We start from the raw sequence: 17,235 nt of genomic DNA on the forward strand, positions 1-17,235 counted from the left end.
AGGTGGAAGTAATCAGACGCTACCCAAGACTGTCAACATTGGAGAGCAAAAACTGTAAAAAGGGGACCGGGGGTTATCCGATATTCGGATTCTAATAAAGTATTCTCCCCTTATTCCGGTTCCTGAGGGGGTCTAGTTTCTCTCCTTTTTCCTATGTATACAATTCCTGCTAATGTGGAGATTCACAACACTTGGTGTAGGTAAAGAAGTTTATTATTACAGATTATAGCAGTATAACATCCTGCATAACTATAATACCGTCACTATCTCATAGGAAACACTATGACCGGCCACGTCCCAATACACACAAACATCCACGTGACGATGGAGAACTATCCCGATCTCTAGACTGGATACAGGGGTCATCACATATAGGATGTGTAGGGTATGATAATGCCAGGGGAATACACCTTACAGTTTACGATAGGGGAGGAATAAGAGGAACCAGGGGGTCTGTGGTTACATAGCCAGGTGGAAGGGGAACGTCAGGAAAGGTCGGCAGTTGCTTGTCTGGTTGGGGGGAGATCTGCAGGGCTGATGGTATGCTCCTCTTGGGATGGTGCCACTGGTTGAGAGCGCGAGTGTCCAGCTCTTAGGTATTTTAAGCTCTTCAGAAACGTGGTCTTGTGTAGTGCCACCTGTGGGGGATGACTTGTATTTTTTTCCACTAACTGACTAAGGGCTCATCCCCCATCCCTAGCTGAGGACTATGATCTACCTTTGCTACCTCAACTGATGGATCACCGGCTGTCCCATTCCTGTTCACTTACACTACCAGTGTTCCCCTCCAACTCAATGGGTCCTGCACCCCACAAATTCAGAGCTTTGATGCCTTTCTTACCTCAACTGATATGACAGGACAGTGTATATATAGATATAGGTACATAGACACACTAAAAACATTCACTTTACAAATACATAATTGTTAAATAGGGCCACAAACAGAATTAATGAGGGTTTACAGGGCTTTTCCATTGAAAAGACATCCTTGTAGGATCAGTTGGCGTCCCACCTCTTCACTTCAGCACCAATACACCATCCCATGCAGTGAAGGAGCTTCTGTAATACAGTGAGGGATCCTGGGGGGCGGGACATACACCAATCACACATCGATTGGCCAATTGCTAAGGTGTGATTGGTTCCTGAACTCAATCCCATGTGGTTGAGGTGTGGAGATGAGGAAGGGGATCTATTACATAATTTTAGGGGGTCTTGCAGGAGAGTCGCTCCTTTTTGGGAAAAGGTGCAACTATGGATACACAAGATCACAGTTCTTGTGCCTGACCTGAATCCAGCCCTCGTCGTCCTTCCCTCTAAAAATATATACGCATTCTATACGAAGGCACTTAACTGCGACTTCTCAAGCGCGTATCCCTTTGTAGAAACGGAGTCTTTTTCCAGAACAATCTCCTGGTTCACTAAAATGATCGAGGTGATGTTGATGGATAAACTCAATTCGCCACAACCAATAATTCCCATGACTGCTTTTTATATAACTTTGTTCTATTGGCTGAAATTTAGGTTTTCTCCCAAATATCAGCCCAGAAAACTGAAGTTATAAGTGTGGGATCGCTGACCGGAATTAGTCCCCACAAACTTAGCCAACTGGGTGTGGTCAATATGATTTTCAGAGATTTGAGGATCAAAGGCCTAGAATTACACATAGGAATGAAGGGGCCGTATCTCTGGAATGGAGAGCAGCAGGAACAAAAGAAAACCATCTCTAGATTCAGGCGAAGCTCCAGAACATTAATATTATTCTAAATCACAGTTGCATAAGTATTAGCGCCGTACCTGGTTGTAAGCAAAAGATTTACTTTTGAAGGTAAAATCCCAATACTGAAGGTCGCTGTATGAAAAGAAATAATAAAAAAAGAAGTAACTTGTAACCGGTTTTGCAAATATCACAGGTAATAACAGGACACAATGAGACGCAGAGTGCGGACAGGCGAGGCTGACAATCTACTGGTCAATTTTTTTTCACAGATGGTCCAAAAGTTTTACAAACAACGACCCCTAAAATATCCAGAATAGCTGCAGAGGCGAGAGATTACATACAGTATACAGGACTGGAGAAGTGGTGCTGTGCAGTGTATACATACAGAATAATACAGATACTGAGGATTACACCTAGCATACTGGACAAGAGACCATTACACCATTAGGGCATATACAGTAGATCACAAAAGTTAGTACACCCCATGCATTTCTGAAAATATTTTAATTATATCTCTTCCTGGGACAACACTGCAGATCTGACCCTGTGATACAATGTGCAGTGTCAGTGTTCAGCTTGTATAACCGGGTAAATGTGGTGTCCTCTAAATAACAACACACGGCCATTAATGTCTAAATTGATGACATGTGAGTAAAACCCCAAAGTGAAAAATGGTCAAATTGTGCCCAATTAGCCATTTTCTCTCGCCGGTGTCATGTGACTCATTAGTGTTACAAAGTCTCAGGTGTGAATGGGGGAGCAGGGGTGTTACATTTGGTGTTATCCCTCACACACTCTCTCATACTGGTCACTGGAAGTTCAGTATGGCTCCTCATGGGAAAGAATTGTCTGAGGATCTGAAAAAAAAGAATTGATGCTCTACATAAAGATGTCCGAGGCTATAAGAAGATTGTCACCACACCAACACTGAGCTGCAGAACGGTGGCCAAGACCATACAGAGATTTAAGATCCACTCAGTACAGGACTCGCCATGGCCAATCACAGAAGTTGAGTGCACGTACTCCGCGTCATACCCAGAGGTCGTCTTTTCAAAACAGACGTGCGAGTGCTGCCAGCATTGCTGCAGAGGTTAAAGGGGAGGGATCCTCCTGTCAGTGCTCAGACCATACCTGCACACTGCATCATATTGGTCTACACGGCTGTTCCAGAAGGAAGCCTCTTCTAAAGATGATGCACAATAAAGCCCACAGTTTGCTAAAGACAAGCAAACTAAGGACATGGATTACTAGAACCATGCCTTGTGGTCTGATGAAACCAAGGTAAACTTATTTGGTTCTGATGTTGTCAAGCGTGTGTGGCGACAATCAGGTACGGAGGACAAAGACAAGTGTGTCCTGTCTACAGTCAAGCATGGTGGTGGGAGTGTCATGGTTTGGGGCTGCAGGAGTGCTGCCAGCTGTGAGGAGCAACAGATGATTGAGGGAACCATGAATGCAACATGTACTGTGACAAACTAAAGCAGAGCATTATTCCCTTTCTTCATATTCCAACATAATGACCGCAAACACCTCCAAGATGACCACTGCCTCGCTAAAGAAACTGAGGGTGAAGGTGCCGGACCGGCCAAGAATCTCCAGACCTCAACCCTATTAAGCATCTGTGGGGCCTCCTCAAATGGAAAGTAGAAAAGCGCTAGGTCTCCAACATGCACCAGCTCTGTGATGTCGTCATGGAGGATGGAAGAGGATCCAGCGGCTCCTGTGAAGCTCTAGTGTGCTAAGAGAGATAAGGCAGTGCTAGAAAATAATGGCGGCCACACTAAATAGTCACACCAAGGGCACAATTTGGTTATTTTCTCTTAGGGGTGTACTCACTTATTGCTGGTAGTTTAGACATTAATGGCTGTGTGTTGAGTTATTTAGAGGACACGAAATTTCCCCTGTTATACAAGCTGCACACTGACACTGCACATTGTATCACAGGGTCAGATCTTCACTGTTGTCTCATGAAAAGATATAATAAAATATTTACAAAAATGCGAGGGGTGTACTCACTTCTGGGATATACTGCAAGTGCAGAGTCCAACATGGTCTCAATATCCCATGTACTGGCTCCCAGTTATACAAGCCAATGTGAGCTACAAAGCCCCGGCCTGTATAATTCTTGGTGTGGCCCTTTCGGTGGCAGACGTCTGGAGAGCGGTCTATGACATGCTGCCCATTAACAGGCCATAAAGCCGCTCACGTCAGTGACCTCCGTGGATCCACAAAGTGTCGATTGCTATAACATTATTTTGGCTGCCGGTTTCGTGCTCTGGACCTGATGGTGTTGTAAATTTCATGTTTTTTACAATGACGGGTGGAGGCGTCTGTGACGCACACAGAAGCTGGAGAAAGTGTCTGCAGCAGATGTTCCTCTTCATTCATGGGAATAAAAAGTCTTCCCGTCTCCGGCATCTCATGTTCAGCTGCAGTAAAATCACCCAAGACCCATTCATTAACAGCCGACAGACACAAGATGGCCGAATTATTACTCACAGGACCCCACCCCAACTGCAGGATTACCCCACAAGTCTGGTATTTCGTACTGCTTACTATTCCAGATCTACTTGCCAGGGACCACACCATCTTTTTCGCAAGTAAACCTGATTGGTCACCAGATTTCACTATACAAACTGCATATATTAATAAACAGATCTACCAGATGAGGCTGGTGTACTTACTGTGAAAATCCATCTCAGAACGGCTTTAGAATCCTTTTTTACATGGTTTCCTACCATATATTAAAATGAGCATTGTATAAGTCTAGCTCACTTGTAGTATGCAGTATTGTAATATTTAATAATTACTTTCAAAGCAAGTATACCAGCCTCATCAGGTTTAAGTGATCTATTTAATAATGGATTTGAAGTTTGGTTTGCATTGGGACTCTAGCAACAAATCTGCCTTAAAAGAGGTTATTCAGGATTGGAAATACAGCGCCACACTAGTCCATAGGTTGTGTCTAGTATTGCAATAGTTTTAAAGGCTTTTGAAAAGAAGCGCTAGTAGGATTTTTCTGCCTTTTTGGAGTATGTTTAAAATATAAGCCCTACTTCAAAAATACGCCCTTGTTGCAGATCATCATACTAACAGTATCCTGAAATAGGGCTTGGGTAGCCCTCTCAGGATATGTAATGTACATTGTCCCGTTGTATTGCTGTAAGCCCTGTAGTTTATAGTCACATGCCGGCTAGTTAATGGAATGAATATTCACCCTTCTACCCGCCCATAACCCCGCCCACCCCTCTGCCAGCATCAGTGATTGGAACTTGTGTTAATGAAAAAAATGAATATTCACCCCCTTCCCCGCCCACCTCTCTGTGTCAGGTGTCGTGATTCAGTCAGACCGCCGTCTTACTGCCCAAGGATCACATCACGATCCTATGACCGGTGGTTATCCTTACCTGAGCATGACAGCCGCAAAGAAATACACACTGAAACGCTCCGTTCAAAAGAGCGGCGGCCAGTGTGAGCATTGAGATGCAATCCTTGGGTAGTAATACGACAATCTGAGTGATTCACGGAAGCCGCACAGAAGGGGAGGCAAGAATATGGGCGGGAAGGGGGGGGGGTGAATATTCATTTTTTCATTAACACAATTTCCAATCACTGTCACCTGCAGAGGGGTGGGCAGGGAAGGGGGGGTAAATATTTTTTTCATTTACAAAAGTTTCAGTCACTGTTGCCAGCAGAGGAATGGGTGGTGGAAGGGGGTGAATATTCATTATTTCATTTACAAAATTATCAATCGCTGATGCCAGCAGAAGGGTGGGCGGGGAAGGAGGTGAATATTCATTTTTTCATTAACACAAGTTCCAATCACTGATGCCTGCAGAGGGCTGGGCTGAATTATTGGTGGGGAAGGGGTGAATATTCATTTTTCATTAATAGGCGACCCAATCACTGCCACCAATACAAAATATAAGACCTACACCGAAAATAAGCCCTAGCACATCTTTTGGAGCCAAAAATAATCACACGGTCTTATTTTTTGAAAAAAAAAACATAGTGGGTGAAAATAACAAGAAAGTAATACTACTACTTTCTTAAATTGGGAGTCTGAAAATAAGACACCAGTGAAAGGAGGAGAAATTGTTGATTAGTTTTTATGCCTCCCACAAATAGAATGACAGAAGAGTCAGAAAACCGGACTGTAAAAAGGGGCGACTCACCTTGTCTCATCATTTCAATTTTCTGATTCATGTTAACACTTTTATACCAATCAGTAAAGATGAGCAATAAAAGTTTCCCCGAATATAAGACCTACCCCGAACATAAGACCTACACCGAACATAAGACCTACCCCGAACATAATCTACCTCGAACATAAAACCTACCCCGAATATAATATCTACCATGAATATAAGACCTACCCCGAACATAAGACCTACCCCGAACATAAGACCTACCCCGAACATAAGACCTACCCCGAACATAAGACCTACCCCGAACATAAGACCTACCCCGAACATAAGACCTACCCCGAACATAAGACCTACCCCGAACATAAGACCTACACGGAACATAAGACCTACCCGGAACATAAAACCTACCCCGAACATAATCTACCTCGAACATAAAACCTAGCCCGAATATAAGATCTACTCCGAACATAAGACCTACCCCGAACATAAGACCTACCCCGAACATAATCTACCTCGAACATAAGACCTACACCGAACATAAGACCTACCCCGAACATAATCTACCTCGAACATAAAACCTAGCCCGAATATAAGATCTACTCCGAACATAAGACCTACCCCGAACATAAGACCTACCCCGAACATAAGACCTACCTTGAACATAAGACCTACCCTGAACATAATCTACCTCGAACATAAAACCTAGCCCGAATATAAGCTCCACCTCGAACATAAGACCTAGCCCGAATAGAAGACCTACCCCGAACATAAGACCTACCCCGAACATAAGACCTAGCCCGAATAGAAGACCTACCCCGAACATAAGACCTACCCCGAACATAAGACTTACCCCGAACATAAGACCTACCCCGAACATAAGACCTACCTTGAACATAAGACCTACCCTGAACATAATCTACCTCGAACATAAAACCTAGCCCGAATATAAGCTCCACCCCGAACATAAGACCTAGCCCGAATAGAAGACCTACCCCGAACATAAGACCTACCTCGAACATAAAACCTAGCCCGAATATAAGATCTACTCCGAACATAAGACCTACCCCGAACATAAGACCTACCCCGAACATAAGACCTACCCCGAACATAAGACCTACCTTGAACATAAGACCTACCCTGAACATAATCTACCTCGAACATAAAACCTAGCCCGAATATAAGCTCCACCCCGAACATAAGACCTAGCCCGAATAGAAGACCTACCCCGAACATAAGACCTACCCCGAACATAAGACCTAGCCCGAATAGAAGACCTACCCCGAACATAAGACTTACCCCGAACATAAGACCTACCCCGAACATAAGACCTACCATGATTTTATAGGATTTGGTAGTTTGGTTCTCCGTGGTGGCCAGGTCAGGGCAGCCTTCCCTCCTATGATGGCCATCCTTTGCCCAGCATTCTAGGTACCTCTGCCACTAATTAGGCCACAATTCCACCATAATGCACCAGGATGCCAGCAGAGAAGGGAATGCCGTCCTGGTCATGCCATCATGGTGGACCAAACTGGAAAAGGGCAGTTCAAATCTTTTTTGCTCATTGCTACCCATCAGGTATTTTTGGCATATCTGCTAGAAAGTCTACAAATAAATAAAGGGATACCCTTTAAAGATAAAAGGAAAAAAAAAAAAAAAATTGATCACTAAATATGGTTTTTCTCCGAAAAAATTAGATTTACTATAATCTTATAAGCAGAGATTATTGTGTGTGCGATTTTGGGAGAAAGAAGGAAATGACACACAGGGCGGGTCCGGTGCTGGTTGCCAGAGGCCGAATGTCTCAAAAGGTGTAAAATAAAAAAAAATCATCATTATGGAATAGCTACTTACAGCAAATCAGTGACAAACTCCCAGTAGGGAAGAGAATGCGTCACACTGGACAGCACCGGCCAATTCTGACTAATGTGCTGCAATGAGTAGGAATACATTAGATTTCTGAGCGGCACTTCAGGGATTTGCTGCCGGACACCTATAAATCATTTACCAGTAATGAGGCCGATTGACCATTGAGTCACAATGACGGCAGAGAATTGGCCACCAATGAGGTTAGATGCTGTGCCCAACTGAACAGTCAAAGACCGAGCTACAAGGCCCCAACATTTATCCGGCTCCAACAGTGCTTTATAGAAGAATGATACAAATAAAAATAATGGCACATCAGACAGACTATTTATACAGTGACAACTTGCACAGCTACCGTGTTTCCTCCGAAAATAACCCTTACCCCAAGAAAAAGCCCTGGCATGAATTTTCAAAGTAAGGTTTAAAAACATAAGCCCTACCCTGACTATAAGCCCTACGCTGACTATAAGCCCTACGCTGACTATAAGCCCTACGCTGACTATAAGCCCTACGCTGACTATAAGCCCTACGCTGACTATAAGCCCTACGCTGACTATAAGCCCTACGCTGACTATAAGCCCTACCCTGACTATAAGCCCTACCCTGACTATAAGCCCTACGCTGACTATAAGCCCTACCCTGACTATAAGCCCTACCCTGACTAAAAGCCCTACCCTGACTATAAGCCCTTCCCTGACTATAAGCCCTTCCCTGACTATAAACCCTACCCTGACTATAAGCCCTACCCTGACTATAAGCCCTACACTGACTATAAGCCCTACACTGACTATAAGCCCTACGCTGACTATAAGCCCTACCCTGACTATAAGCCCTACGCTGACTATAAGCCCTACCCTGACTATAAGCCCTACGCTGACTATAAGCCCTACGCTGACTATAAGCCCTACGCTGACTATAAGCCCTACGCTGACTATAAGCCCTACCCTGACTATAAGCCCTACCCTGACTATAAGCCCTACGCTGACTATAAGCCCTACCCTGACTATAAGCCCTACCCTGACTATAAGCCCTACCCTGACTATAAGCCCTTCCCTGACTATAAGCCCTTCCCTGACTATAAACCCTACCCTGACTATAAGCCCTACCAGGAATTTTCGGCCTTTTCAGAGTAAAGGCTGCTTTACACGCCTCGATTTATCGTGCGATGGCATGTGCGATCGCACCCACCCCCATCGTATGTGCGTCACGGACAATTTGTTGCCCGTGTCGTACAAAGTCGTTAACCCCCTGTCACACGTACTTACCTTCCAAACGACCTCGCTGTGGGTGGCGAACATACTCTTCCTGAAGGGGGAGGGACGTTCGGCGTCACAGCGAAGTCACACAGCGGCCGGCTAATAGAAGCGGAGGGGCGGAGATTAGCGGGACGTAACATCCTGCCCACCTCCTTCCTTCCGCATTGCCAGCGGGACGCAGGTAAGCTGCTGTGTTCGTCGTTCGCGGGGTGTCACACAGAGCGATGTGTGCTGCCTCAGGAACGACGAACAACCGACATCCAGGAATGTGACCAACCTTATGAAAATGAACGACGTGTCAACAAGCATCGATAAGGTGAATATTTTTGCTCATTCACAGTCGTTCGGAGGTGTCACACCCTACGACATCTCTAACGATGCCAGATGTGCGTCACTAACGACGTGACCCCGACGACTTATCGTTAGATATATCGTACCATGTAACGCCGCCTTTAGGCTTAAATATAAGCCCTACTCTGAAAATAAGCCCTAGTCATGGTACAATAATGAAGTGTCCATGCAACTAAAAAAAAAAAAAGGTAAAGAATACTGCAGGACACTTTATTAAAGAAATCAGACCCCCCCCCCCAAAAAAAAAGAGAGCTCATAGACCCCCCCAATCATACTCACCCAATATTTAACGGGACACTGTGGAATGCAAGGACCTGTAGTGGAAAGCGCACGCACGCACGCACGCACGCACGCACGCACGCACGCACGCACGCACACACACACACAGTGATACCATTCCGCATCGATGTGTTCCACCGCAGGTCCTCCATGCGTTCCACAGTACCCGGTGAGGATCGTAGAAGGACCTGGGAGTGATGCAGATGTCTGGTAAGTCTAATTTTTAAGTGGTAAAATTACTCCCAACCGGTATATCCCCAGAAATAAACCCTAGCCCGAAAATAAGCCCGATCACATTTTTCAGGACAAAAAAAATAAATAAATATAGGACAGTGGCTTATTTTCGTGGAAACACGGTAGTTAGGAGGCTTGAATAGTGTGCCTGGCATCAAGCTAGAAAGGAAATCTAGGAGGAGCACTGCCTTAGCCAATCAGCATTGCTTGGAGTGTTCTCTACAACCCCGATTGGCTGAGATGAACTCACTCTACTCATTATGCTCCTCCCAGGAGTGCTTTTCAGTAGGAGGCCAGGCACAGTATATAACCCCCCTAATATCTGGTTTTGGAAAAAACGAAGCCTCCCAGTTTAGCTCTTGCTGCTAAGTGGCATGGAATTAAAGATATAGTATTAAAAATATACCAATACCTGTTTTGTAAGAGTTTTGGTAAAAGGCTGGTGGACGGGGTTATATCTGCCTGCTGCAAAGTCTTGACTGGAGACTTAAATGGCGTCTCCTTATTCATGGATCTAAAGCCACTGAAATCATGTTCCCCAACAAAAAACTGTGCAGCTTCCTGAATCCGAGGAATGTCAAGATGGCTGGGAATAAAAAAAAACAGATATATGATAGTGCATGCGTTAAATCTGCTAATTCATGCCCAATTATCCAGACACAGCGATATTACACTTACCTCTCACTTGCCACCCAGCACAGATTGCGCTCAAACACCGGCAAATTCGTGTGTTTACATCCGGTGACTACTCTGTACAAGTATGTCCGGGAGATCGCTTTGAAACGAGCATGAAAGTCATCATTTACATGAAAGGCCTTTAGTATGCTGTGTAGAGATGGAGGATAGATCATTTTAAAAAGTGTCTAAAACAATAAACTTATAATAATTAAAAAAGAAATCCTTAAAAAGTGACACATTTTCGTTCTGATCTTATTCTTGCTGATTTCCTGAGTATTCTGCTTTTTGTTTTTTTTAAATCCGTCTTACGGTTCCAGAGATATGGGCCTTTTTTTTACTGACTGCTAATTTTATATTCTTTCCTAGGGGGCGTGGCAGACTAAAGACACGCCCCTGAGGATCTCCACCATGATAAAGATGATAAAAAATGAGCCTAAATCTCTGGCATATTTAAAAAAAAAATAAATAAATAAAAGTGGAATATTCAGGGGAGTAACAGGGATAACATAATAGTGAAGACTACACACTTCTGAAAAGTCATCCTTAAAGGGATTGTCTGGTAAAACAAGTGAATAGGTCATACCTTTTCTTGTGCCGACAAGCAGAACGGGAAACTTTTATCCCCTTTAGAATGGAACGACAGTGAGCATGTCCAACCGTTATAGGCCTGCACCCGATCTGGACAACCCCTTTAAGCCACACCCACTTTTACAATAAACCTTTTTATTAAATATATAAAAACATTTTTTTTGTCAGTATTTTTTTCTTCAGTATTCTACTTAGTAATTTTTCCGCACATATTTCCTTCAAGATGATATTTGTTGTCACCGGCCCTTTAACCGTTCTATATTGAAGAATATTAATGGGTTAACATAGGAATGCTTTCCATGCACTGTAGTTTGATTCCCCCCCCAAAAAAAGCGAGAGTCCCCTCGGCTCATGTACTAAACCTATTCCCTCTCCCCCCCCAGGTAGGAGCTGCGCAGCAAGGTCCGTAGTGATAATTGGTTGCCATGGGAACGCGTTGTGTGCGATCGCTGCATCACAGGCAGGAATGTACGGTCTTCTGTGCTCACGAGCCGGAAATCATTGCCGCTCCATCTCATCTGTTAGCAGCAGTAAACATGCCGCGCCGCCGCTTATCTCCGTCACTAGATGTCTCCCGACTGCCAGTGGCATCTGCAATGGATTTTACATCTCCGCGGTTTCTTGACCCCAGCGCCAGATTATCCCCATATAAGTGACTCACAGGCGTGAGGCATCACCGATATCTCAGAACGTCGTCCAGGACCCGTAGGGTAACACTGGCCTCACCGGCATTTATCTGGTTCCATGAAACGCACACGTCAGAAAAGCAAGAAGGAAAAAAATGAGACCCCTAATTTAAAGGGAAACACCACTTAAAGGGGATGATGATCCCTGAACATGATCATCCCTAAACTCATAGGGGCACAAAAGTATCCAAAATGGCGCTGATGTTAAAAGGTAGCCATCATCCGAAAATTAATTATTGTTTAAATCAGGGTTCTGTGTTACATATTATACATTATATTATTATTATACACACACACATATATACATTACATATATACACACACACATACATACATATACATATATATATATATATAATTTACGGTATATATATATATATAGAGATAGAGATATATATATATTATATATCTATATATATATATACACACACATACATACACACCGTATATACACACACATTATACACACACATATTATACACACACATATTATACAATATATATATTATATAATATATATTGTATACATGCGTATGTATATTGAATATGTGTGTATATACAGTGTGTGTATATAATATATACACACACACAATATGTGTATATAAGATAGAGATATATATATATATATATATATACATATGTATACATACACACACATTTTATATATATATATATATATATATATATATATATATATATATATATATATATATATATACATATATATACATACACACACATTTTATATATATATATATATATATATATATATATATATATATATATATATATATATATATATATATATATACACATACACACACACACACACACACACACACAGAGAGATCTATCTGTATCTCTGTATGTAATCTTGCAATTTTCACACTTTAATTTTTATTTTTATGGGGGTTTTTTTAGATTAAGCGCCTGCGCACATGTTGCAGATTTGTCGAGTTTTGTTTTTTTCTACACAGATTTGTCACAATTTCCTAATACCAGTAAAGTGGATGAGAATGCTGAAGTCTCGTGGACACGTTGCTTATATTTTCCTTGCAGATTTGGTGCAGAAATAAATCTGCAGCATCAATACTTTGGCTGTGTGCACACAGTGCGTTTTTAGATGCATTTTTGTGTACTTTTGTCGCAAAATTGCATGTAAATCCATATAAATCAGCAAAGTTTGAATTGTAGTGCACGTTGCTTTATTTTTTTTCCTTCAACATTTGTGCCAGCGTTTTACCACCCTAAATGCATGAGACATGAATGGAAAAACTGCGTCACAAACGCACCAAAAACGCTGGAAAAACTTCACCAAAAACCTCACTAAAAATGCTGCAACAAGCGCACCACAAAAGCTGCAAAAAAAAACCTGCACCACAAATGCTGCAAACAAACCACACAATAAATGCTGCAAAAAACGCACAAATGCTGCAAACCCCCCCCCCCCCCCACACATTTTCTTCTGCCAGGGGATGCAGATTTGGTGCAGAACTTTCTGTAGCCAGATACTCAGTGTGCGGACATAGCCTTTCGCCGTTCTTGCCCATTCTAATGAATGAGAAAAATCTGCACCAAAACACATTGCAAAAACGCACCGAAAACAAAGCAAAAAACACACCTTTTTTTGCAGCAGCGTTTTTCCTGCCAGGAGATGCAGTAATGATGCAGAAATTTCTGCACCAAATACTTAACGTGTGCACATAGCCTAATTGTTCATGTAATTTCCGTAAGAGTTTACAGCAGGCTCATTATCAGCAAAGACAGGATTACAACGACACCTCTATAGACAGCCAATAAACATAGAATCCCGGCGGTCCCCCAGCGCTGGCTTCACTCTCCCCTCCATAGGATGTAACTGACATCCGGAGGACGTGAGAGCCGCGGCTGAACATAGAAGCTTTCCCTCCTCTCCATACTGCAGCCGCCATCCTCTACCTGCTGCCATCTCCAACACTGAAAGAAGGGAGCGAAAGGGCAGAAAGATCCATCAGAGACAGGAGAGCTCAGGAGGATCTGTCATATCCTCTCCATCCTTCAGAAACACGCGATAATCCGGCTGAACATGAAGAACGCACATTGCTCAGGGCCGATACTCACCAGATGGGCTCAGGGTGGAGATGGAAATTCAGGGCGTTCACCAATGTGGCCTCTGAGAAGGGAGCCTTATCTGGGGTCCTTTCTATGTCCACATGCGCAGAATTACAGATCGCATGGACGCCGGCGTCGGTGCGGCTGGAGATGGAGAACTTCACATTTCCAACAGGCCGGAGTTTCTGTGCAGCCGTCTATGGCCAGAGAAATGAAAGGTCACATACAAACCATCTATATAGTAAAGCATATAAAATGTCAATTTACCAACGTGATCATTCACATGACTCCCTAGGGATGTGTAATGGCAAATACAGCGCCCTCTAGTGGCAGGTTCAAGTTAATACCAAATTGTTTCACAGCACCATCTAGTGGCAGTGTATAAAATCAAAATGGCAAAAACACAATTTTTATCACAGCACCATCTAGTGGCAGTGTGTAGAATCACATTAATAAATGAAATACCATCAATTTCCACAACGCCATCTAGTGGTAGTGGGAAACAACACATGGATAATAAATACACAATTTTATCAAAGCACCACCTAGCGGCAGTGTGTAGGATCACATAAATATCAAGTTTTCACAACACCATCAAGTGGCAGTGGGAAGAATCACATTAATAAATACAATTTTATCACAGCACCATCTAGTGGCAGTGTGTAAAATCACAATAATGACAAATCACGTGATGACAGCATTATCTAGTGGCAGTGTGTGCGATCACAATAAATATCACTATATTATCACAGTACCATCTCGTGGCAATGTGTAAAATCACAATTACAGCACCATCTAGTGGCAGTGTGTAGGATCCCATTAATAATAAATACCATTTTATCACAGCACCATCTAGTGGCAATGTGTGGGATCACAATAATAAATATCACCATATTATCACAGCACCATCTAGTGGTGGTGTAGCATCACATTAATGTATACCGTAATTTTCACAACAAAACTAGTGGTAGTGAGAAGGAGCATATTAATAAATACCACAATTTTATCCCAGCACCACCCCCTAGTGGCAAAGTGTAGAATCCCATTAATAAAATTAAAAAAAAATACAATTTTGTCACAGCACCATCAAGTGGCAGTGTGTAGGATTGCATTAATAATGAACATTACAATTTTATCACAGCCCCACCTAGTAGCAGCGTGTAGGATCACATAAATATAAGGTTCACAGCGCCATTTAGTGGTAGTACGAAGAATCACAATAATAAATACAATTTTATCACAGCACCATCTAGTGGCAGTGTGTAGGATCACATTAACAAATACCATAATTTTTCACAATGCCATCTAGTGATAATGGGAAGGATTACATTGAAAATAAATATCACAATTTTGTAACAGCACCATCTAGTGACAGTGTATAAAATCACATTAATGACAAGTCATAATTTTATCACAGCACCATCTAGTGGCAGTGTGTAAAATTACAATGATAATTCACATAATCACAGCACCATCTAGTGGCAGTGTGTAAAATCACAATGACAATTCCCATTATCACAGCACCATCTAGTGGCAGTGTGTAAAATCACAATGACAATTCCCATTATCACAGCACCATCTAGTGGCAGTGTGTAAAATCACAATGACAATTCACATTATCACAGCACCATCTAGTGGCAGTGTATAAAATCACAATGACAATTCACATTATCACAGCACCATCTAGTGGCAGTGTGTAAAATCACAATGACAATTCCCATTATCACAGCACCATCTAGTGGCAGTGTGTAAAATCACAATGACAATTCACATTATCACAGCACCATCTAGTGGCAGTGTGTAAAATCACAATGACAATTCCCATTATCACAGCACCATCTAGTGGCAGTGTGTAAAATCACAATGACAATTCCCATTATCACAGCACCATCTAGTGGCAGTGTGTAAAATCACAATGACAATTCCCATTATCACAGCACCATCTAGTGGCAGTGTGTAAAATCACAATGACAATTCCCATTATCACAGCACCATCTAGTGGCAGTGTGTAAAATCACAATGACAATTCCCATTATCACAGCACCATCTAGTGGCAGTGTGTAAAATCACAATGACAATTCACATTATCACAGCACCACCTAGTGGCAGTCGGCAGGATCACATTAGTAAAACAAAATACAGTTTTGTCACAGCACCACCTAGTGGTAAAGTATTGATTGCAAAATTTTCAACTTGACAGCTAGAATTTTATTTTAAACACTTTACCCCCATGGTGGCACATGTGATCCTTAACCCATCAGTTTACCCCATACCATACCCTGACTGCACAGACCTCCATTACACAATGTTCTTGGCCGACGCCTTGAATCTCTTTTGTAGATTTTCAGAGTGTGCCCAGTGGAGGTAACAAAAATGAAGAAAAATGTAGATTTTGTAACCAAAACAAGCTGCAGTCTGCCTGGAAACCAGGAGGAAACATCAATCTCTTCTCTTCCCCTCGTCTGCATTGTTACAATATACATGTGGTTTACATTATAGAGAAAAATCATATTCACGATGTTCAGGAGGAGGAAACTCGATATTCCCTGAGAAATTATATAATCTGGTGACTAACAGATGACATTTATATGCCTCGGCCACGCTGCTGCCCATCACCCTGCCATACGTGACACACACAGTCCTATATAATAATATTTATTCATTTATATAGCGCTATTGATTCCGCAGCGCTTTACATACAATGGCAACACTGTCCCCATTGGGGCTCACAATCGAAACTCCATATCTGTATGTTTTTGGAGTGTGGGAGGAAACCGGAGACCCCGGAGGAAACCCACGCAAACACGGGGAGAACATACAAACTCCTTGCAGATAGTGTCCTTGGTGGGATTTGAGCTCAGAACCCCAGCGCTGCAAGACTGCAGTGCTAACCACTGAGCCACCACAAGACTGCAGTGCTAGCCACTGAGCCACCACAAGACTGCAGTGCTAACCACTGAGCCATCACAAGACTGCAGTGCTAACCACTGAGCCACCGTGCTTTGCGAGTAGATTTTACTTGGAATTTGATTACATTTCTACCCCCAGAAGATCTATATGATGGAGACAATTTACAACATTGCCCTCATTTTGCAAGATGCATTTGTTTTTTTAAATCAGTCATAGCTTTATCTGATAAAATGGTCAAAATCCTTTGCAAAGACAGATTCCTTCAGCCACCACTAGAGGGAGCCTCCTCAACTTACTGTGTTATTGGCCTACATCAATGTAGATTTGTATGCGGAGAGCTCCCCCTAGTGGCGGTTGCTGATAGTTTAAATATTCTTATACCTATGAGAGTGCAGGGAATTTTGAGCTCTGTATCTGAAAGATAAAAGCTACAA

At 42.6% G+C, this 17,235-nt stretch overlaps 1 protein-coding gene across 1 annotated transcript in view; it reads right to left on the reverse strand.

The window, feature by feature from the left end:
- PUSL1 (pseudouridine synthase like 1) overlaps positions 1-17,235 on the reverse strand; it is a 61,853-nt gene that overhangs the window by 6,406 nt on the left and 38,212 nt on the right. The window contains exons 3-6 of the mRNA XM_075327335.1: positions 13,901-14,088; positions 10,527-10,673; positions 10,261-10,434; positions 1,795-1,849 (exon numbers count right to left, since the gene is read on the reverse strand). Of these exons, the coding sequence (XP_075183450.1) occupies positions 1,795-1,849; positions 10,261-10,434; positions 10,527-10,673; positions 13,901-14,088 (564 nt within the window). The remainder of the gene's footprint in view (positions 1-1,794; positions 1,850-10,260; positions 10,435-10,526; positions 10,674-13,900; positions 14,089-17,235) is intronic.

This window comes from Anomaloglossus baeobatrachus, chromosome 11 (genome assembly GCF_048569485.1).
Source record: "Anomaloglossus baeobatrachus isolate aAnoBae1 chromosome 11, aAnoBae1.hap1, whole genome shotgun sequence".
In the NCBI taxonomy this organism is placed as follows: Eukaryota; Metazoa; Chordata; class Amphibia; order Anura; family Aromobatidae; genus Anomaloglossus; species Anomaloglossus baeobatrachus.